Source organism: Sinocyclocheilus grahami, unplaced genomic scaffold (assembly GCF_001515645.1).
Source record: "Sinocyclocheilus grahami isolate Dianchi unplaced genomic scaffold, SAMN03320097.WGS_v1.1 scaffold889.1, whole genome shotgun sequence".
Lineage (NCBI taxonomy): Eukaryota > Metazoa > Chordata > Actinopteri > Cypriniformes > Cyprinidae > Sinocyclocheilus > Sinocyclocheilus grahami.
The window spans coordinates 296,474-321,111 of record NW_015506068.1 but is presented as its reverse complement, the minus strand read 5'-3'; the positions used below and the strand labels follow the sequence as shown (position 1 = coordinate 321,111).

Sequence of the window (24,638 nt, the reverse complement as noted above, 5' to 3'; positions counted from 1 at the left end):
TACCAGTTACAGTTAGTGGTAATAAAAAAATCTCTTGTAAATGTTGGTGATTTGTGGTTTGAAAAGTCTTCTAACTGGATTGTTGTCGAACAATGTTTCTCCTGTTTTCTATGTCGGTGTTGTTGAGAATGTCAGCACTGTTTTATCTGGCTTTAAACTATTAGTATAAATCACCGCGACATCTGTGGTTCGTATCGGAGACCAGGCTCTGCTCCAAACCTCTCACAGCGCTGTTTAATGGTCGCGTGTTAGGGTCCTAAAAATACAATCAAGTCCAAAGCTTAGTGTGGGAAATTGTAATAAAAGGTAATTTATTATTTTAATATATTATTATTTATTAAATTTAATTTAGATGTACTGTGTTCGTTGTCATATCGGACACAAAAATGACGGCGGAAGTGACGTCTTCGGTACCCATGAATAACACATTTCAATATACAAGCTGCGGGCCACTTGAAAGGCACGAGGCTGACTTTGGACACCCCTGTTCTAAAAGAATAGCCTTTTCGTCCTCTTTCCAGTTTGGTTTACGTTTTTTTTTTGTGTGTGATCTTGGTATTCTCCTTAACCAAATATATTTCAGCTTTGGTTGTAGTAAAGATAGGTTTATGGTTCATTATGTTCTGTTTATTGTGAGGCGTCCATTGCTGTATGTTTCCAGAAAATACCGTTAAATGCTTAGTATAAACACTTATGTAAGGGTGACAATTAAGACGTTTGCTGCAACGCTCTTAAGGAAATCCCTTGCCTCAGGGATTTTTTCCCGCCCTCAGGGATACCCCGAAGTCAAATCACTTAAGGGCTTTCAATGAAACCGAACTCACAAAGAAACAACATAAACATGGAATCTTCCAAATGTTTCACGTTACTCTTCGTTTGGCATTCTGATTAAATAATGGCACATATTATTAAATCATCTTATTAACAAAATGAGACAAATACGATCACATGGTACTCAAAAAAATTATATTACCCCTTAAATGAACATAGATACATGTAGCTATTGGCAGATTTCTGTGATCATGTTTGTCTCCATTTAAATCAAGAATAAAATAGAATATGCACACCAAACCACATATTAAGTTTAATAAAAAGACAGTTGCATCTGCGCCAATTTACTGTAAATTGGGTGTGCTGATTCAAAACAAGTAAATCAAGGATACAGAATTCAATAAACAAATCACATATTAAGTTCAATGAAAACATGAAGACCAACTATCAATAGATTTACTGAACAAATATGAATAGTTACACAGTGACACTATTTAGAGACTTACTTGTTGCATTTTAAAAATTTGATCCATTTCATGATTCAAAATTCTGGTCGTTTGCCCTCATATTTCAGTGAATTTACTAGGTGATTTAGTGTTCAGATTCCATTTTATTCTTGATTTACTTGTTTTGAATCAACATGCTTGATAATTATTTACAATATGAGTTGGCACAGACGCATTGTTTTTTCCTTTTTGTCTTCATTTACTCACTGCTCGTTTGACAGATGAGCTTCCATTATGTTAAATCAGACAATTTTTGTGAGCAAGGTGAGTTGGCAAAGTGATATAAACTGTTAATGAGTATCCTTCTAATGTAGAAAGTGAAGCCCTCCATGTTTTTGGCTCAGAATAAATAAATGTGAGTGTTTCCATTAAGCTAAGATGCTTTTCTGTCAATAACATGAATATATGTATCTCGTTAGGCATGTAAATGATTGCTTCCTACATTATGGTGAACATGCTTTAATGCAACGTAAGACTTTTGATCAATGCAAAGCCAATACGTTCTGTAAGGCCATTGACCTGAACTGATCTGCACCTCATTACCAGTAACTAAATACTGTATGTGCATACATTACATGTGCAGTTCAAAATGCATTCTGCCCGGGCACCTCTCTTCACGATTTGTCACCATGGAAACACAGGGAGCCTATTTGTTAGCTGTTTTTATGTCTGTAGATGAAAAAAATGACAGCTTTGTTGCGACAACCACACACCATTATCCACATATCACAGACTACTCAGTACTTTGGGTTAGATCTCAGTTTTAAGAGTTGTATTTTAATTATTATACGGTTTGGCACATATACTGTAACTCACATAGATGTTCATTGATTCATCTTAATTTCATTAGTGATAATTCACAGTTTTCCTTATAAGTGAAAAATCTAATTAAGTGTTGGTGTTTTCACACTTGGTGATTCTTTTGGAGTTTTTTTTTTTAATTAAAAGGCAAAACAGAAATGTGGAAGATTTGGGCTCTAAAACAGAGGACTTTTCTTGCTCGAATCTTGCTATCTATATACACACAAGCATGTTGTCACATGCAAATAGACACAAACACATGCACTCGGATCTTTCTCACCTACTAAACACACACACACACACACAATGAAATAATTGAACATTATGTTACCATACCCAAAAACACATGTACAAAAATCAGTTTGATTATAAAAGATCATCCAAATTAAAATGTATGGCATGTGATCTTTGCAGCCATATCAAAATGGCAAGAGGACAAACCGAATGGAGCTGGGATGGGACGTGAGATGAAGACTGAGAAGAGGTAAGCAGAGGTTCAAACCTCTTTAAAGGGTAAGAGAAGGTATATGGGGTGGGTGAGAGAGGGGAAGTCACAGCAGGGGGACTACACAGTAGCTTAGCTCAAAGAAGAGAGGGCCATTGGGTAAAAGCCCTGGGACTACACAGTAGTTTAGCTCAAGCGAGAGAAACAGGTTAGCACGTCATTCACAGGCCTACACGGTTGTCTCGTTTTTCCAAGGTCCAGTCCTAATGTTACCTGTGGAATCAGAGGTAAGTACGTAGTCCTCATGATGACTACTGTTCCGGCTCAGCGTCCCTCTCCGGCTGAGGGTGCCTTTCCTGCTGAGTGTGGCCTGGGAGCATGACAGATTGACTTTCGGAGGGGTTATATCCAAGTGCAGCATGGTTTCGTCCTCTTTATCAGCCATTTTTGCACAACTGTACATCAGCAGACCCGTGTCAGGATCCTCTGCCTGGCAAGGGCTGACAAACGGGTCAGCTTTATGGCAGCATATGCTCGAGAATGGGTCTGCTTTGGCACAGCACATGTGTCTATGACAGGAGAGCTGACTGTCCAAATGTGCACTATGGCAGGAGAGGCTATCGTGAAGGCCGTGTGAGACCAAACTCTCGAGGTGAGGACTGGGACTGGGGCCGCGCAGCTGGTTGTCCGGGTGGGGGCTGTGACAAGAGAGTTGAGTATCCAAGTGGGACGTGTGGCAGGTGAGAGGGTTGTCCAGGTGCACACTGTGGGGGCTGTCCAGATGGGAGCTGTGCATGCTGCCGTCCATGCTGGTGGAGGTCATGTGGTAAGAATAGTCCCTGAGGCAGGGCCGAGGTCGGTTGAAGGAGCGAGTCTTAGATCTGTCCTTCAGGCAGCTTTGCAGGGGAAGGGTTGGTCTGGGCAGTTCATCAGGGAGGGGCTGCGGGTGGGTCATCAAAGAGGAGGGACTGTGAAGGGTGGCACAGCAGGTGCCCGTGTGGTTCTGGGTGGAGGGCAGAGTACCCAACTTGCAGTGCGGCAAAGGGGAGTGTAGGTGCGGGGAAAGCAAAGGTTTACCCAGGCAGGATGAGTCGATCTGGCAGTGGATTTGGTTCTGCCCATGGGATGGCATATGGCTGAGACTTTGAGCAGGGGGGGCGGCGTTCCCCGCCGCTTCTCCGTTGACCTCCACCTTTTGTTTGTTGGGGCAACAGGCCCACCACCGGTGCCACACATCATCACGTTTTGCACAGTGCTGAATCAGCAGAAAAAGCCCCAATGTGACTGAAAACGCTCCATATAGGCAGCTAAAGATCATGTCTAGAAAATGTCCCTGTGATATGGCCAGTGCTCCGAAAACCCAGGTGGCCAGGAAGAGGAACAGCGTAAAGGCAGTGGCCCTCAGCTGAGCTTTGAAAGAGTGTTCGTTGGCCAACATGGAGGCTGTGATGGCTGTGCAGCCTGTGTGATCACCATGCTCACCTGGCTCTCCGCTGACGGCGTGGCAGTGCCCAATTTCAGCTACGGCTAGACGCTGTTGTTCTTCGGTCATGGCCTTGAGCTCATACTTGCGCTCCGGGTGCCGCTTTAGCTGCACGAATATCCACAGAAAGTAGATGCACATTACCAAGACCAAAAAGGCAGTGGGTCCATAAAAGCCCCCAAGACTGGGCTCCCAGGCCATCCAACAGCTGCAACACAGACAGATACAGTGATTAAACTGACAGTGTTGTTACCACTCTAGATCTAATTACAGACCTCATGGTAATTTATAGCTTTAATTAAGATACATTTCCCGGAATCAGTGACATTTGTCATTTTTACTGGCTTACTAAAAACAAAGTACACATATTACAACTGACAGGTAACTGGACACTACCAGTAAATATGATACTTACTAAGGGGCGTCATCTCTGCTACCGTAGTTATCCAAGCTAACAGCAGCCGTAACACCCACTATAATTAGAGGGATCCCATCACTGACCAGATAAAACCTGACAAGATGAAGATGAAAAAACGACAGAAAAACAGATTTTCATTCTGTCTTACAAGGAATTTCATATCTAATTAAATTATTTTGTCTAGAGATGTGAACTGTAAGAATTTAATTTATTTTCCCTAGCAACAAATACATTGCATACCAATTAAAAGAAAAAATATACACTACTGTCAAAAGTTTGGGGTCGATTAAAAAAAAAATGAATACTCTTATTTAGAAATAAAATCAAAAGTGACAGTAAAGACATTTAAAATGTTACAAAATATCTCTATTTCAAATAAATGTTGTTCTTTTGAACCTTCTATTCAAAGAATCCTGAAAAAAAGTATCATGGTTTCCACAAAAATATTAAGCAGCACTGCCTAATTGTGCAGAACTGTGTTCAGTATTGTTTACAATGAGTAATGTTTTTGAGAAATAAATTAGCATATTGGAATGAGTTCTGAAGGATCATGAGACATTAAAAAAAAAATGAATACTCTTATTTAGAAATAAAATCAAAAGTGACAGTAAAGACATTTAAAATGTTACAAAATATCTCTATTTCAAATAAATGTTGTTCTTTTGAACCTTCTATTCAAAGAATCCTGAAAAAAAGTATCATGGTTTCCACAAAAATATTAAGCAGCACTGCCTAATTGTGCAGAACTGTGTTCAGTATTGTTTACAATGAGTAATGTTTTTGAGAAATAAATTAGCATATTGGAATGAGTTCTGAAGGATCATGAGACACTGAAGACTAAAGTAATGGCTGCTGAAAATTGAGCTTTGCCATCACAGAAATAAATACTATTTTAATATATATATAAATAGAAAACAGTTATTTTAAATTGTAATAATATTTCACAATGTTCCCATTTTACTGTATGTTTGATTAATAAATGCAGCTTTGGTATCTATCAACTTAACTCTTTAAATTACTTTATTATTATTTTTTAATTAATCTAAAGTATTTATTGTTGCATTTATTGAGTATGTATTTTTAATCAATCTAAATACCTTAAATACTCTTATTTACATTCTAAATAAGAACCACTATTGAATCAGAATTCTCAACCTTAATAAAAGTAAATTCATAGGCCTTCATGTTGTGTACCTGAAAATGGTGGCTTTAGGGCGTGGTTGGGTGGGAAGGTCCCGGTCCTGAGGTATGGGCGGAGCTTTGGACACCTCCATACAAATATTCCTGGCAGTGAAGAGCAGCCATAGCATGCTAGAAAGGGAGGAGTAGTGCAAAATAATGCCAACCTGTCAATGAACAAGATGAAACATTAAACATTAAAAGCTCACTCATTGAGAGCAGACTGGCACAGAAAACTAAAGCAGCAGTGTGTATGTATGTGTGTGTGTAGCCGCCATGGTGTGTGAGGAAGGATGCACTGAGGGGGAGTTTGAGGTAATCCTCCTCAGGCAGTGAGGTCATGCTGTTGTCCTCTTTGCTCCAATGCACTTACTGCATCAAACCCACCCAACCATCCATTCATATATGAAATAAATGACATTTATATGGGGCACTGGATGTAAATTATGTGCTATGAATGTCTGTCATGCTTTTTCAAAAAACAGTGTGTAAATGTATAAAAAGTGAATGTGAAATTCACTTTTTTGTTTAGGAAAATGTAAATACTTTATAAATAAATGTTAAGACAAACTGTCACGTAAATACAGAACAATTTCAGAAACCAGACAAGTGTACTCAATACAAAATATACAACTCATATACACAGTTGTCTTTTCCATCTTGAGACAGCAGTTAAGCACCAAAATACTTCATACAGGTCTCAAAATCAACTTAATCTACCATAACAGCAAAAATGCACACTGTCAAAACACCTTGACCTTAAAAACACTAAAACCTAGTAGCAGTATAAGACTATTACAGATTCAAACTACTACCACTTAAAAGTGGTAGTAGTTTTTTTTATGATTTTTAAAGATTTTTTAAAATGTTTTCACAGAAGTCTCTTATGCCTACCAAGGCTGCATTCATTTGATCAAATATACAATAAAACAGTAATATTCAAATATTACTACAATTTAAATACCTGTTTTCTATTTTACTATATTTTAAAATGTAACAGCAAAGCTGAATTTTCAGCAGCCATTACTCCAGTCTTAAGATCCTTCAGAAATCATTCTAATTGATTATACTGATTTGATGCTCTAGAAACATTTCTCATAATTATCAATGTTGAAAACAGTTTTGCTGCTTAATATTTTTGTGGCAACTGTGGTATTTCTTTCCTCAGAATTCTTTGAATAGAAGGTTCACAGCATTTATTTGAAACAGAAATATTTTGTGGCATTACAAATACCTTTACTGTCACTTTTTATCAAATGAATGCATTCTTGTTGAATAAACATTCATTTGAATTGAAAATAAAAACCCTACTGACCCCCAAATTCTAAACTGTAGTGTATCTTGTGTATCAGTGTTTTTTTTTTTTTTTTTTACAGAAATTATGAAATATATATGAAGTAAACCACAAATTCTCAAAACTCACAAAGTGTGTTATAGTTGTAAATGTTTCCTTTAACATTAATCATTATACATATTTTATGATATAATGTGAACATTTGATCTCCACAATACAACAAAATGTTCAGATTCAGATTGAATTTAGCTGCATCTGTCATGGTATGACTCTCTGCCTCCCTCCTTCTGATGCCCACCACTTGGGCATGGGCCCATGCCTGCTTGTTTGAGAGGGCACTGTACTGCACAACAAAATCAAGCATCTACATTTATCCATAAAATCCATATCGTTACACATACACAATTAGCACAGCTATGTAAACACTACATTTTGTATTGTGCAACTTAATTACAGTTTCCTTCAATCAAACTTTCTCGATCAGCCATGTTTACATACAGTTACAGTACTGATCATGATATTTTGGGGAAAAAATATTTTCCAGTATTGTGCACCAGTTCAGAATGTAGTTGAGAATTCCTTTTTAAACACCAATTCAATTCCTAAATATAATTTGAGCAATTTAATTTAAAGCAAACAGGAAACGGATTTGCAATTTAAACTTGAAGAAAGTAGAGTTCAAACGAACTGAAATTCGAAGAAATACTTATCAACCATTTTCCTACACCCCATGAAGAAAGGTTTGCTCCATGAATACAATAATAAAGATTTTCAAAAACTGGGTATAATGATGTGACATTATTTCACTTACCCTTCAACCATCGATCAATATAAGGAAATTTAAAAGTGTAAAAGCATTAACAAATTACTTTAAACATACCTTGAATAACCCCAAAAGCCTGATCATACAGTGGATATAGTAATATAGTGGATTTTTTCCCTTTTATTTTAAAGGGGGGTGATTCTTTTCTATATCCACTGTATGTCTATATTATGTAACATACTTTGCCTTAATCAAAAATGTTCATTAGTAATAACAATGAGTGATAATATTTCAAAGTGATTTCCATCATTTTAATAGATAACAAATATTGTATTTATCTGCTTTAAAAATATTCCAATAAACACAACTGATATGGATTAGAAATGAAAAGGGGAGACAATTACATTTAAAAGCATCTGTGTGAATACAAACCTAGAAAGAGAAGTGAGGATTTTGGGAGAAAAACAAGAGATGCTAGTGGATTCCAGTTAATTAATTCATGGGAAATCATAAAATAAATTGGGAGAGCTGACCACTAATATGCAGTATATGTTGTCTTTTTCATATAGTTACAGCGGAATACAAAAGAAAAACGAAAATAATGAGGAAAATAATGCGGAAGTGCCCCCCATAATTTAAAATGCAGTAGTCTCGCTAGGAAAAGGGTGGATAAATGTGATTTTAACTACAAAAGCCAAGTTTAAAAAATGAACAAACAAACAAGATAGACTGATAGATAGATCATGTATCATTTTTGTTGACGAATATGATTGCAGTTCAATAATCAATATGATTGATTATTATATGATTGATAATATCATGCAGTATTTTACCTTCACCGCCCTGGTGTATATATACTGTGTATAGGCGCATCTGTAATTTATGCTCATTATGCTTCCAGTCATAAATCTGATGCTTTTAATTCTAAAGCTTTACTGACAGTGAATCAACTGCTGTCATTAACTAAAATATATGTTTAATAAGCGTGCAGCTATAAACATAATCAAATTAATCTAACTCACTGGTCCAGGCTGGAAATTGTCTGTGATGAAGGAATAAGTGCTACACTTTGAAAGGCTATGGCAATCCTAGAACCCCAGTGCATTAAACTCTCAACACTGGGCAGTCATGCCAAACAAAGCCCTCTGTGCCTTAGTAAATGGCTACCATGCCAATTCGAGAGTCAAAGAGGCCATATGCTAGTGACTCTGAGCAGGGCATGAATAATGTGGATCACTCAGACCAAAGAAACAGGGTAGAGAACTGGGAGACGTACCCCTTGACAGATCACAGGGTACTTGATCTGGTTGATGCCTCCTGCAAACACCCCAAACGTCATGGCAGTGTGGAAGAGGAAGTTGAGGAGCATGTGCCATCCTTTCATGCTGATTCGGATTATGCTGCAGAGAAACACACACTCATATCAGATGAAGAGAGAGTTGCACTATGAGTGATACATCAACAGCTTACTACTAAAGGGAACAAGTAACTGTGTTTGAAGCACAGTGATATGACTAAAGAATCTTTTTGACCCCGTCTGCAAAGTGTCTCAAAGTAGAGCAGCTCACTAAATTTGGCACTGTCCCTCTAAGGTTAGAAGTGGCCCCTTCTCCATAGAGCAAGCATTACTCACTGGAAATATCTGTGACAGTCAGGGGTGATGATACTATAAATATTAGAGGTCTGACTCAGGATCACAGCACTATTGTGGCAGTCTGTCCCAAAAACAAGCTTTTGAATTTATACACACATTCCACACACAAAAAACTATTGTCTAGTAACCAAAGCCTTTTTAAGGACAGTCTGATAAGCAGCATCCCAAAAAACCTACCTTTATTATATTTCTTGTTTTCCACATTCAAATACATAAAAATAATATTTATCCATCTGTCATACTACATTAATGCTGGGGTCAGTAAGATTTAAAAATAAATAAACATCTATTTTAAATAAATGCTGTTCTTCTAAATTCATTAAAGAATCATTAAATAAAAAGTGTCACAGTTTCCACAAAAATATTAAGCAGCACGACTGCTTTTATCATTTATAATAATAATAAATATTTCTTGAGCACCGATTAGCATATTAGAAGAATTTCTGAGAAATAATGTGACACTAAAGACTGGAGTAATGACTGCTGAATTCAGCTGCAAATTCAGCTTTTCCATCAATAAAATAAATATTTAAATATATTCAAACAGAGAGCAGTTATTTAAAATTGTAATACTATTTCACAATATTACGTTTTTTTAATATATTTTTGATCAAATAAATGCAGCCTTGTTGAGCATAAACAACCTTTAAAAAAAAAAAAAACATCTTGCCAACTCCAACCTTTTGAACAGTAGTCTATATGATATAACACTGTCCAGAATTTCAATATCAGTGCATCCCTAACTCTAATAAACTCATCATTAACCACATAACTTATTTTTCAGATCCAGAGCTCCAGACTGTGCCTAAAACAGTTGCATTTGGGACCAAAAATATTAATTTGTGAGTGAAGTTTTGCTGAGATTGCCACTGGAGACTATATAAATGTACATGTTATGACTTAAAAATGTGCATGTAATGCCTTTTTTCCTGATTGTTTTGCAATCACATCATTTGTTATGTTGACGTAATAAACGTCAACGATGCGCATCATAGTTTTAGTGGAAAAACAGTCCTCATCTCTGCCGTCACGAGCGCTGATGGCACACCTGCTAAAAGCAGGCTCCAGTTGAAAGTGCAGAAAAACAAACTTATTCATATTTTTAATTAACCTGTTGTCTACATGATACGAAAGAATGCAAGGAGCTAAAGAAAAAATTCAACACCTCCTATAAAATTGCATATTACTTATGAAGAAAAGACTGGATATGTGTGCAAGACACATGACAACATTTATAGGAGGCATTGAGGAGGAGCCCAAACTACACTCAATGACCAAGTGATGCTGACATAGTTATGGTTCATGATATTGGCACAGCTTCTGTGTAATAAACAATTCTTTGTGACTGTATATATAGTTCTCATGTTGGAAAAGATGTTTAGTTCCCACTATAAGTGAACCTTAGTTCCCAGGACATTTACAAGATGGATTAAAATGCTGTTAAAGGCAAGAAAAGATGACACATAAATATTTAACAGTATGACTGAAATGTTAAAGTGTTAAAAAAAATAAAAAAATAAAACATGTTTATTCTGTGGCACTTAAAAAAATTAATTGGCACCTAATTTTGTTTCTTATAAGAGCTAATGGCTCCTTAATGGATTTTTTTTGTCTGGAGCCCTGAGAGCTACACTTTATTATGCCACTGGTGCAGCTTAATTACACAAAACACCTACCTGTGGTGTACAATGTATGTCATGATAGAAATCAGCAGGCACAGCAGCATCACTGCAGTGCAGGCGTACACCACTGGGTGCAAATAATCCCCTGGATATGGAGGAAAGGACAGCACCCTCTTTAAATCCTGTCAATAAAATCAGAATTAAAAAATGAGAAATAAAAGAACATGTCAAATGATAAAAATACACCAGTCTTTATATTGTACACATGTATTTCCCTAATAGTATCAGTCTGTTAATTTGCTTCTGTATGTTTTTATTAATGAATACTGCTAACGTATGCCTCTGGTTCTAACATTTGCAGACTGTTATTTAAACAAAATCACTTTGTTCATGTAGTGATTGAAGCAATCAGTCTCTTAGTGGTACGGCAGTACGGATGCACAACATGAATAAAGATGTTGGATTTAAGAAACTGATCATTAAAATAGTTTTATCTATCTAAATAAAAGAAAAGGGGATGAGTTGGAGGAGGTGACAGGAAGAAAGAAAAACAATACAAGACAGGAGCACTATCCCTGTGAGCCAAAGACTACGCCCCCATTGCATCAATCTCTTTCAGTATGTCTATTTTATCGTCCAGCCCGAAGAGCCCTTTGTTGTGTGCCTGAAGGGCTCCTTCCCCTCTGGAAAGCAGCACCACAGATGTACATGCATGCCTTTACACTCCAACAGACTGAACACGCTCTGTACTAGGGGTGGGCGATATGACAAAAATATCACATCACGATTTTTTTTCAGGAAAATCACGATTCTCGATTTTATCACAATTCTTCATCATTTTGGTTTCACTATTTTGCAAGTTTTCTGAGCAGCACAGCCAAACTAATTTCCCTATTTTAAAAACAAAGCCTTACAAGGTAACAAAATATAAAATAAAAAAATAGCAGACATTTAGGCCAAAAAAATCTTTGTTATTATTTTATCTTAGTTATTATAAAATAAGAACATATACAACATATACAGTATACAAATAAAATAGTGCTTTATTTTTTAGGTACAGTAGGTGTAGTTAGCAGTAGCATTCAAGAAACTAAATGAACAAATAGGCCTATAAAAATAAAACACTATATACACTTCACTGTTCAAATTATACATTGATTCTTATTAAACACATCTAATATACAAGCATGCATCCGTTTTTCTCTCAACTGTTTACTTTCACTTTAGACATAACCAACTGTGTTTGTGTAAACCTTGTTTGGTTTTGACAGTATTAGCACAATCAGACGTGAAAGATAACTTAGTCCAGTAATCAGGCACTGTATTGACAGGCTTCCTAGTGTGCGCGCCCCCCAAGTGTATGTGCTCAGAAAAAGCGCATGTCAGAACAGCATGCGAATGAAATGCTTAACCGGCAAGGCTTTAAAGCACATGCAAATAATGTACTTTTGTGATTGAGAATAAGTGCAGTGTCCTATGAGTGTAACTCTACCGCTGACTTAACATTTGATGTGAATGCATGTCACGTTATACAGTGTATTGAGACAGAGACGCCAGAACTGCAACTGATAAAATGTGCGCTGTAGCACGATACTACAATGTTTCTTCAAAAGCAGATCATGGAGACATTTTAATCATCCACGATTAAAAATCATGATATCGCACACCCCTACTCTATGCTCCACATTACAACAGCCAATTTCCCTTAGTCTCTATCTTTGTGACAAATATGCAGACCTCATTCAACATTTCCTTCAATCTCGAAGAGCACAGCGAGTTATATTTAGGTCAGCACAATGCTATTATGCACAAGATTGGCCATTTGAAAACTATAAAAGACGGTTACATATAAATTGGACACATGATCATTCAACAAAAAGCAAATGTAACCCTAAAATCCTGGTTATATTGTATGATTTAGCATTATGTCCTGTCTCCCAGAGTGCATGTCTGCTTCAATCCAAGGTGAGAGCAGCACAATTGCTACCCATTAATCAGCTTCCCATAAAGCATCACTCAGCATCACATTATTGATCCTTTGACCTCAGTTCTTCAGCAAAGATACCGTACCTTTAATGCCCTAAGACATCGAACCACTGTTGCATTGAAAGTTAATGCTGATTAATATCAACTCCTTTAGTGCCCCAAAGCAGAGGAAGTCATTTCAAACAGTGTGCCCATAAAATGGTTATCAAGGCTTTGGGGCATGCTACAGTCAGTTTGTACTAAATATAGATCTCATCAGTGTCACCTCACTACAGGAAAAAAAAAACAGAATTTCACTGTATGGTGTAGGCCTGTCACATTTCTCTTCTGTTCTGTTCTGTTCCATTTTCGTTGTATTTTTCTCTGTATTTCTGTTCACCTGCATTAGTTCCCTAGTTTTTTCCTTAGTTGTTAATCGGCTCCACACCCGTTCTGTTTTCATCTTGATTACATTCCCTGTGTATTTAAGCCCTGTGTTTTCCTCAGTTCCTTGTCTGCTATTGTTTTGTAGTGAATCAGCTCATGGGACACTAATATATTGCCTATGTACCAACATATAATATACACTCTCGTTTAGATCATCAGAAGGCGAATTCATAGATACTAAACATGGTAGGGTTACATATAGGCAAGATGACAGGAATGAGTGTTTCCATCATAAGCTTGCATAAAACAGTATAACATCTCAAAGACAACATACACAATGACCTCAAGGATATGTGTGTTCATTCAAAGAAAGGTTTTCCTATGGATTAATTAGAAAAGAGTCCATTTCTACTGGGCACTGTGTCTCTTTCTAATTCAAAGGCAGTGATTTTCCCTACTCACATTCCATTAGGTCGTAAATGGCTCTGGTCTAGCAAAGGTGTTGTGGTTGCCATGGTAACCAGTGGCCTGTGGTCATTCTCAGACATCCTGGCGTCCAGTCTATTGGGTGAGGGGTCTGTAATGACTTGTTAATCTAATGAATAACTGATTTGTTAAATCAAATGAAAAATTGTGTTTTTGATTGGTCCAGACGCTACAGTTTTGTGCCTATGTGGTTGTTCTGTTCTCCCTTTGGATTTATTAAAATTACTTTCTTGGACTCCACTCCTTTGTTGTGCACTTTATACTGGACAGCCCATGACAAAGCCTAAGTAAAAGCGTTTATGTTGTCACTCTTTTAAAGTTTTAATTGATATCAGCAGAGCTGCCAACGCTCTTGTAGGTAGCATTGGATTCACTTGTGAGAAATCTCAAAATATCAGGCCTAAATAAAATCTTTCATTAGGGATGGGTAAAAATAAACTCCATCGGATGTCTGTGGCGATTACACATGCACTCCATTGCTCATCCACCCATCTATGACAGTTTGATGAGATCTTTCACTGACAATAAAACTGTCTTTTTTCCAGACAAAAGTTGCTTCCAAAATATATACATTACCATTCAAATGTTTGGGGTCAGTAAGATTTTTTTTGAAGTTCCTTATGCTTACCAAGGTTGCATAATTTGATCAAAATACAGTCAAAAAAACAGTGTATATCTATGTACCAATATAAGAATTTAACTGAATAACATGACTGGAGCTGCTAATCTCACTTCTCATTTCCAGCTTGGTTTTAGCCATATTTATCAATCAATCTATCTATCTGCCTAACACCTACCTAATCATACTCGGGACATAAGCATTGGACCATCCATATATTTACATATTAATTTAAATGAATCACATGACAGGACCTGCTAAACTCAGGTCTTAGCCGATCAGCAAGCAAGTAGAAAACAGGTCTGTGATTAAAAGTGAACTCTGAAGAGATGCCATTTCAAGTCTCTGCCAACGATCATGCAGAGAAGAAGAGGATCATCGCTTGCTCTGTAGGACCTGCTATCATTCTGTGCACTGACCCTCTTTCTTCAAGTAGTAGCATTCCAGACCAGTTAAGACCACATTTTGGTGGCAGAAGTGTAAATGCAATCACAATATCACAGACTTGCAAAAAGAAACCTAATTATACTAGGCAAATGCTATAACTGATGTAGCATTTGGAACAATCAGACACACAATTGTTCATTAGATTTAACAAATCAATTATTCATTAGATTAACAAATATTCACAGACGTCTCACCCAATAAACATACTGGGTGCCAGGATGTCTGCGAACGACCCCAGGCCCCTGGTTACCATGGCAACCAGGACATCTCAGCCAGACCAGATAAAATTTACGTCCTAAAAGTATGTAGAGAGAATCTTCCTCTCTACTCAATTCTCTCTAAAACAGACACATACTGCTATAGGAAATGACTTTCATTAATTCATAGACAAATTTTTCTATGACTTTCCTATCATGCATATCCCCAAGTCTTTGTGTATGATTACTACCTCCTTATATATGGTCTTGTGTATTGTATACTGTTTTAATGTTTGTTTATGACAGATCACTAGTTAATGTAAACTCACCTATACCATTTTTGGCCTCCATGAATTCGTCTTCGCATTATCTAATTGAGAGTGTATGTAATATGTGGATACCAACATATTAGTGCTCTAAGAATCTTTAATAGTTTGCATATCAACATCCAATCCAGTTCCATATGCAAATTACCATGCTCTCAGACAAAGGGTCATAAAACCCTCCAGTAGTTCCAACCTCCCGCTTGGAAATTCAGCCTTTCTCATTGGACAAGCCCATCCTGAGAGGCGCAACTCTTCTCAGACTTTAAAGGGCTCATGCACAGTTCCGCCCTGGGTCTTCTGCTGAAACTTCTGATTGCTGCCCATGTGGAGAGCCTGAGTGGTGCAGGTGAGCCCGGTGGGCTCCAACATATAGCCCAGTCAGTCTGCGGTTCTGTTAGATTCTGAGAAGATGGGTATGCTGAGCTAGTCTTCTAAGGACACCCTAAGTTTGTATCAGGCCTCTGCCTTGACTTTCCATTCACCAAAGATCCTAGGATCTCAGCTGATGTCTCTCTTAGCTCTTTTTCACTTTCCACAGGGAAGAAACTCCCAATCACCATCAAGTCAGAACATCTTTGGAATTCATCACTCTTCAAACCCGGAAGAACGTGATCACAAGTCCAAAACCTTGAAACCATCAAGACTTTCATCCGAGACTGCATCCGGACACTCGTCAACGACCAAGGCAATGCAAGTATCGTACATTTAACTAAACGAAACAGAGGTTTAGTATAAGCTATAGACCCTGTTATAAACGGCGCTGATGGTTTTACTCAGGTGGTTAACTGACTCTAGGGATGGGCGATATGGGCTTTAAAATATATCACGATATTTCTGGTATTTATTGCGATAACGATATCAATGACGATAATTCAGGGAATCCTGTTTCTTTAGAGAAAAGTATTATCTTTCTTATTTTTACCCAAAATAGGGTGTGTGAGCATTAATGAGTACACACGTAATGTAAAGACTGTTTAATTCATACTGGAAGCCGGAGGGCGCTCTTGCACAGAAACTCCACATATCCAAAGCAGAAGTAATACTACTGACTAGGCTATAGGGATGGGCGATACCACTTATTTTGTTTTCGATATGATACCGATATTTTTCAAGGCAGTATCATCGATATCGATACCGATTCGATACTTCTGAACTAAACTTTTAAATTATGAAATGTATTAAATTATTAAATTACTAAGAGTAAAATGGGTAATGATAAGCACTTAACTTTGTTTAAAACGCATTTTAACATTCAATATGCCTTAATTATAACTTAATAGGTTATAATTTTGTTTACACATGGTTCAAATATGTTTTTTGTTTACACATGATTCAAATCTATAAATACTACAGTTGAACTATGGTCACTTTAGTAAAACCATGGTTCATTTTCATAAGGGACTGCCAGTGACAGGCTGTTGCATGCATAAAATGCAACCTTTTTATTCTGACAGTGTATGATTTCTATTAACATTACAGTATAGAACATGATCAACATTATCTTTCAACGTTCAATTTAAATAACTGTAATTACACAAACTATGTAGGCTACAATTTCAGTTTGTTTATTGTTAAAGAACTCTGTCCTTCTGTCCTCTGATAAGCATTGTTCAGGGCTGCCGTTCCCAAAAGTTGTAATGCTTTCTTATGATACTTTTGGGAAATGCAGCCCTGTTTGAATGCACTGTCAGCAGTGAGTGAACGCTCTCTGTGATTGATTAGTTCTGTCTTGCAACATTTGCGTGTCCAGATGAGCAGGAAAATAGTTCTATCCTACACAATTACTCGCTAACAAAGGTTATTCGTCCAATTCAATGCATATTGTACGGATTTTTTTGTTTTGTTAAATTAACAGAATCACTGGTAAATAACTTAGTATCGATATTTTTTGTTTGAGTATCAATACTTTCGATACTCGCGGCAGTATCGATATATCGATACTTTGGATCGATACGCCCATCCCTACTAGGCTACGCTCCAGGAAGCTATCCAGTTATCGCTGAATAAAACGCACAATGGAGATAGAGACATTTTAACTGATGAAACTTGAGGAAAATAAACATATGATTGCACAAAATATATGGTTTATCTGTGTTCTTCAATTGGGTATTTTTTATAAGGAAAGTATATTTATAATGCACTGTATGTATGTATATCACTGTATATAATACTATCATTCTGTAATATGAAACCACATCTGGTCACAAAAATAAGTATTTCAAACACTCGACTATGTTATCAAGTTAATTTGGAGAAAAAGCATGTCAATAAATTATATCTTTGTTGGACAACAGGTTTGCAAACAGGCTCATACCCATGCAAAACTGTATCGCACACGTGCTACTGTAGTACATTTATTCAGACCATTTTTTTGTGCACTGTACAGCCCTAACCAAACCAGTTACAGGTTGTAAAAGGAGCTTTTCTGTGTCCACGAAAACAACCTTTCTTAGAGTTGATATGAAATTACACTGAATGTTAGCTGGACGAACAGATTAGTTGATGGCAATTTAATTCTGCTACAGTTACTACTGGCAGCTCATATAAATAATTATAATTAACCATAATTAATTGTAATTATTTATATACATTTTCCTTTTGAGCTAATTTGCTACACTGATAAAACATGACATCTAAAATCAGTTTTAAAATGTGTGCCATTGACAGATTAATTGTAGGGAGTTTTGAGATGGTGATCATGTGAAAACTGACAGATCCAAATCTGAAGCAAATGGAGGCAGTGAAACAATAGGAAAGAACTGGCTGCTGTCACTAAGATACCATACTTTCTTACTCAGACAGACTGTGCTTGGATTCAATAAGATTAGCGAAATAGCATCAGACTATGGCCCTTAAATTGTTTAGGGTGCCTCGTACGCTCAAGGGTCAATGTGATTGACACTTTTCACAGTCATATGAGAAAACTGACATTTAATGAGGCATTGAAATTGATTGAGCTATACAGCACCTTTAAAGCATTCTACAAAGCTAAAACCGTTCAATCTCATAAAACTTGTTCATATGATATTAAAATGATGCTATAAAAATTGGCGTGACTCCTCCGTATTTAGGTCTTTGATGCATCTTGAGCATTAAGAGTGTTCTTGGCTTCTCCTTCTGTGTGCCTCAGTAAACATGCCTATCTTGGAGACAAAACTTGGTCAATCAGTCTGCTCCCGTGCACAGACTCAACTCTCCAACAGAAGAGTTGATGACTGCTTTGTTTGTTGCAGGCGTTTACAGATATACTGTATTCATAAACATATGCCAACTATGCACACTCACATTTACACATGTGTAGACAAATGTTGCAAACATACATAGTGCAATGTATAAAAGTCACGTGCATGTGCATCCAGAAGGCCTACAGGCTTGCACACACGCTCTCTTTTTTCCTTCTCTCTCTCTTATACTCTCACACACAGCACAAAACAAAAAGCAGTAAAACACTCATTATATAACAACCATCTTTGTATTCTTTCTACAAATACTGTTTAAAGGGGTCATATGATGCTATTTAAATTTTTTCTTTCTCTTTGGAGTGTTACAAGCTCTTGGTGCATAAAGAAGATCTGTAAAGTTGCAAAGACTAAAGTCTCAAATCCAAAGAGATATTCTTTGTAAAAGTTAAGCGTCAACCACGCCTACCTAAAACGGCTCGTTCTAACACGCCCCCACATGTCTACGTCACGATGTGGGAAGATTTGCATTACACCGCCCAAATGTTCACGCAAAGAAAGAAGGCATAACTTTTATTCTCGCTGTAGTATTGTTGCTGCCGCCATGCCGTGAAGACGCTGTGTGTTTTGTTGTGAAAACGAAACTACTTAGTTTGGCCTTCCAAAAGAGGAGGATATTCGTTTCATCGGGGTGTAACATTTCCATCACACGCTTAAGGTATACGGCCAATCACAACACACTGGATAGCTGGCCAATCACAGCACACCTCACTTTTCAGACCGATGAGCTTTGTAAAAATCGACGCGTTTCAGAAAGGCGGGGCATAGAGGAGAAATAATAATGTACAGTATGTGGAAAATAATGTTTTTTTTTTTACCTTAAACCGCATAAACACATTTCATTACACCAAATACACCAAATAATGTTATTTTTAGCAACATCATATGTCTCCTTTAATATTCAAAATTTCGCTTCCGTATAAACAACTAAAATGAATTACCATATGATCTATAATTAAACTTACTTCAGTATGCAATTCAATTTTCATATGCAATGTTGGTGGTAGGGAGCTATGATCTTCACTGTAATCCTTGTGGAAAGTGTGCACTTGTGTGTGGTTTAAAAGAGCTGCTCTGCACATCTCTTGCACTTTCATGTCCTCTGTAATCTGAAAAAGCTCTTTTGCAAGGTCTAATGGATTATGTGGTGCTCAGGAGAACATACTTTGTATTTTTACACGACTCTCTGGAAAACTCGATTATGATTGGTCATTTGCAGCATTCAGATATATTTGTACACAGGTAATGATATACAACTGACCACTCATCCAAGCTATCTATGTTTCAAATTTAACTTGTGTTCTGTCTCTCCATGGTCTCTACAAGAAGGCGAATGAAATAATCAATATTTAATGTCCATTTATTTATTTATTTATTTATTTATTTATTTATTTATATCAATTAATATTTAAATATCTTCAGGGCAATCCTAATCACTTCATTTCAAAAACTGTAGAAGCTGTCTAAGGTACTACATAGACACAAAGAAGACCTTGAATAAATAGAAGAAACAACTTGTTGCTGACTACATTTCTGAGACTATGTCTAATCACAGTGTGCGTCACACTGTGGGTCATGAGCCGTCACGAGAGAGGGCCAGAATTCAAATAAACAATATTTGATGGTCTCATTCTGTTTGTGACACTGCATGCTACAAAACCATGTTGCTTTTTACTACCAAGATGCAGTTTTTTGAGCGTAAGTTATTCCATAACGGATACAAACAATAACTGTCCCCAAAGAAATGAGACGTAAACAAAGGAATTTCCATCCATATTACAACGTTATTGTTTTGTTGGACTAAAAGTTCTCCATGGGATGTTATTCAGTGGACCCTTACCTTTCAAACTAAACCAGGATTTACAGCTGTGGATGCGTTTATGACTTGTTATTACGATGAATCTGGTACATACTGTTTTGATTATGCCTGTTTTGATGTGTACTGCTTACACAAATTTAGCAAATACATTCTTTATAAGCTTTCCATTGAAAAGCAGCGATCTATTTTCGATGCTTGAGGCTTAGACCTTTAGAATGATATATAGTTTGTCAAGATTAATTATGTCCCTTTTCATGTAATCTATTCGTAAACATTGACACGTGCAAACAAAGAGCGTTCAGTGCGTCGGTGTCCAGGTGCAGGTTAACAGGTTAAAAGCATTCTGATATCTATATGTACCTTTAAATGGTAGAGGTGGAAAATGTCCCTACCAACTAAATCGGAAGTGTCCCGACCAATATTTGGCCCCAAACTACTGAGGGTTTCACATACTTTTTTGAGGTCTCATTGGTGTCATTGTAGACTTTTTAACTCTCCTAAAGTTTACAAGGCAAATGCCCCTAGTCAAATGTCCCTATTATGCTTATTTAGGTTCCTAATTTTGTTTAGGGGGTCTACTAGAATTGGTTTATATGATTTAATGTTCAAAAAAAAATTTTTTTTACATTGCTGCAGTACCTGTTTTCACCCTCTTTCTGAACATTCTATTTTAGTTTTGTTTTCTTTAAAGCCCACCTTCCGAAAAGCCAAATACATGGTGCAGTGCTCTACGCTTATTTTTCTTTTTAGGAGCACTTGTGCTCCTAACTTGAAAAATTTAGGAGCACAGTCAAAAATTCAGGAGCACCTTCTAATCAATAATAATTTGCCTTCCCATTACGAGGTGATATTTGACTCCTTAAAGTGATTTACAGTGGAAGTTTGTTTTTACCTTTGTAATGGCATTTTTCCTAACTTTATTAAAAGTACGTAATCTTTTGTCAAATTTTTTTTTAATTATATTTTATAAGCTTTTTAAAAATTCTTATTAAAACCACAGAATAAGAACAAGTAGAATAAGAAGAATAAGTTACTAATCAAATGAAATCAGTATTAAAATTAATTTGTACAGAGGTGGCCAAAAGTGGCATGTAGGTGTATTTTCAGACATTTAATGAGGATCAGAGGTGGCATGAGTGCAATTAAATCCATAAATTCATGTTAAGATTAATGTTTTAAAAAATGTTGAATATAGAAATGTTAAATGATTTAAAGAACTGAAAAGATACTTTAAAAATGAAACAAACTGCCAGCAGGTGGCGACAAGTCACTGCTTTTATCACTGAATCATTCATTCAATTGATTCATTCGAACAGCTGATTCATTCAGGAATGAAGCAATGGACAGTATTTATGAATGGGTAATCATGAATCACTGACTCACAAGATTTGTTTAAAAATGCAGTTCATTCATAAACGAGACACTGCTGTGTTTAAATGGAGATGCGCAGCGGCTGAGCTGTGACTTTTTCAAACTATTTTCGATGACGAAATAGAGCAAAATCAGACAATAGTGTTATAGTCAGACAATGTAAGTCACTTAATATTAACTTCTTGTCTATTGAACTGTTGTATTAAATCAGTATCACATTTACAAACTCCCTTAAAAATCATTAAAAGCAGTCACTCATCTTAACTCATCGCGATCTCACATTTATAATCAACGAAGCTCTCTACACTGCACAATGAATCTCTTATTTACACCCTGTCTACACTTTGCTTATGAAAGGATTCATGAGATAGGTCTGTGATACATTACTCAACGCTGCAAAAACACGTAGAAAGCTTTGAAGCTCCCCTCAGCGATCACAATCACAAATATGATGAAGATCTTGTCAGTCGCACTGGTGCTCCTAAATATTTTTTCATAGTCGCACGCAGTAGTTTTCAGTCGCGACTGAAATGGTCGCACTGTAGAGCCCTGTGGTGACATAGCTACATTACAGAAATAATGTGAGGACTACAAATGAGGCGTTTAAGACGTGTTTCCTGTTGAAACAATTAACTCCCTTTTAACTCTGTAGATTGTTTGCATGCACAAACAGCTATATTACATAGTACAGGTAAAGTAACAAAGCATAATAGGTCATCTATAAAATAAATAAATAAATAGAAAATAAATAAATAACATCCGTTGGCCAGCACACTGTGTGCCAAGCATGACCACCCTCAGGTTTGCTACTGACCAGAGAGATGAATAATACTTAATTTAATGAACATAAAAGTATTTAACTATAGGTAAGCGGATGATTCAAAATGAACTCAGAATGCATTTACAGAATCGGTCAGCTGTCATATATAATATTGTGGGGCTGAGAAAAGTATACAAAATGTGCCTTGTGATAAGAGAGAATAAATGTTATTTTCTCTATATCACCAGATGTATGTCCACCCAATGACGTTTCTCAACATCACCATCCTGATCAGGGTCCTGTCATTCACTGTTTTAATAGCTGGTTTGTTTACAAAGATTATAATCTTGCCTTAATCATTTCCCCTGCCTCCTTGCAATATGTCCTTGTTTTCAATGCAAACCTATGCCCTTGCTAAGATCTATGTTCTTAAATTATTAGATCAAGGCAATTTCTGACACTGTCATTGAACGTAGGCCTAGTTGATTCGGGTCTCTGTCCTTGGTGCTTAAAACAGATAAAGCGCTAAAGGCACTCTCCATGGTGCTGCAGTGATTTTATGTGCTTTCTGTATGATGAAAAAGAAAAAAAAAACACCTTTTGCCTGGTTGGCTAATACCAGTGACCTGATTGGCTGGATATCTGAAAAGAGGAAGCGGCGACAGCCGACGTCATATAGCCAATGTAGACGTCATAACGCACAATTAAAACCTCCATCCACTTCATACAGCCGCGAGTATACCTTGTGTTGTCATAGATAAAAACAGTGTAATCGGAAAACAAAGTCAAATCGTCTTTGCCTCAGGGATAACCAAGGCCACGGACACGCCACAGCCCTTTGTGATGATTAGCTGACAATTGATATTCATTGCACGCGCTCTCCAGCTTCCTGAGCCACCAGTGCGGTTACCCTCTGACTAAATCCCTTCTACACAATCTCTACCGTTTTCAGAGATTCAAAGACATTGCATCGACTATACGTAATTGCATAAAGTTAATTTAACAGTGCAGCGATACCGAGCAAGCGTCTGGCACTGCTACAAATGGATCCTCTTTCTCTGCATCTGCGAAAATGCAACGATAATCTATGGTGCGATGCCATTGTGAGGCATCGCTTTAATTTCGTATATCACATCGTAGATCAATGCTAAACCCACCGCAAACGCACATTTGTTTGGGAGAAACTCTCAATTCACTGGCATTAGTACTAAAATGAAACAGTTGATTTATATCATCACCGAAAGTTTTTTTGTGTATTGACAACACAGGAAGAGAGACCAAAGTTTTATCTTGTAACATAATCTGTCTTAAATTGTAATAAAAAATATAAATGAGGTACTTTAAGTCACTCACCATCAGATCCGCAAAGTTAGGGTCCAGCTTTAGTGCAATAGTATCACAGTCGGTTCTGATGTGGCCATCTGGCGCGTGGCCCTTGTGCACGCGGAGAGAAACGGCATTCCGACAGGCGCTGAGGGGGGGTCATTCTCCAGCAGGAGAGGCTGCAGAACATCCGAGAAAACGCAGAAAACAAAGCGAGCATCACCATTCCATTCCTCGTTAAAAGTCAGCTCAGAATGGATGAACTTCAGTCATTTGCGGCGATTTCCATCGGGCACGTGCGCATTCGCCCTGACGTAAGTCTTTAGAAATATCACGTGAAACGTTAAAGCACAAGCATTAGAGAAATAGAACAGCACGACCTCTTCACAAGGTAGGCAGTGTAAAGATGGTTTTAAAACAGTCTTACTGCCATCTGAGAGCCCTCAGAACGGGTTAACACTCTCGTGTCTCCAAAATCGTAATCCTATGGCAAGCAAACAAAGCCAACACCCCTTACCTTATACCAAAATGGCACACCCAAGACTTAATCGGAAAATGTTTTTAAATGAACACAGGAGTGGGAATTCATGAGCTACCATATTTTGTGAATATCACTTACCGTATATAGGCTACTATCTAAACGTAACATTTACTGTATATATCCTTACCTACTTTAAAGAGAGCAACTGGTGTCGTACCCCATCTTTACGTCCCATTATCTGATAGACTTGACGAGCGTGAGCGCATGTAATATACTCCATCT

The 24,638-nt window shown here is 37.1% G+C and overlaps 1 protein-coding gene across 1 annotated transcript; it reads right to left on the bottom strand.

The window, feature by feature from the left end:
- Positions 1-1,652: 1,652 nt before the first annotated feature.
- LOC107563791 (adhesion G protein-coupled receptor A1-like) lies at positions 1,653-24,638 on the bottom strand. Its single transcript, XM_016248746.1, has 7 exons — positions 24,544-24,638; positions 23,906-24,054; positions 10,991-11,118; positions 8,937-9,060; positions 5,619-5,770; positions 4,422-4,517; positions 1,653-4,214 (listed from the first exon to the last, which is right to left on the bottom strand). Exons 2-7 carry the CDS (start codon positions 23,906-23,908, stop codon positions 2,753-2,755), a joined length of 1,965 nt encoding a protein of 654 aa, XP_016104232.1. The 5' UTR covers positions 23,909-24,054; positions 24,544-24,638; the 3' UTR covers positions 1,653-2,752.

Bases quoted from the DNA above. Each gene is read 5' to 3' on its own strand.
- LOC107563791 (XM_016248746.1), bottom strand. The intron at 4,518-5,618 runs GTACACAACATG...TCATCTTGTCAG, and splicing joins CCTAAAGCCACCATTTTCAG to GTTTTATCTGGTCAGTGATG. The intron at 4,215-4,421 runs GTAAGTATCATA...TCTGTGTTGCAG, and splicing joins AGCAGAGATGACGCCCCTTA to CTGTTGGATGGCCTGGGAGC.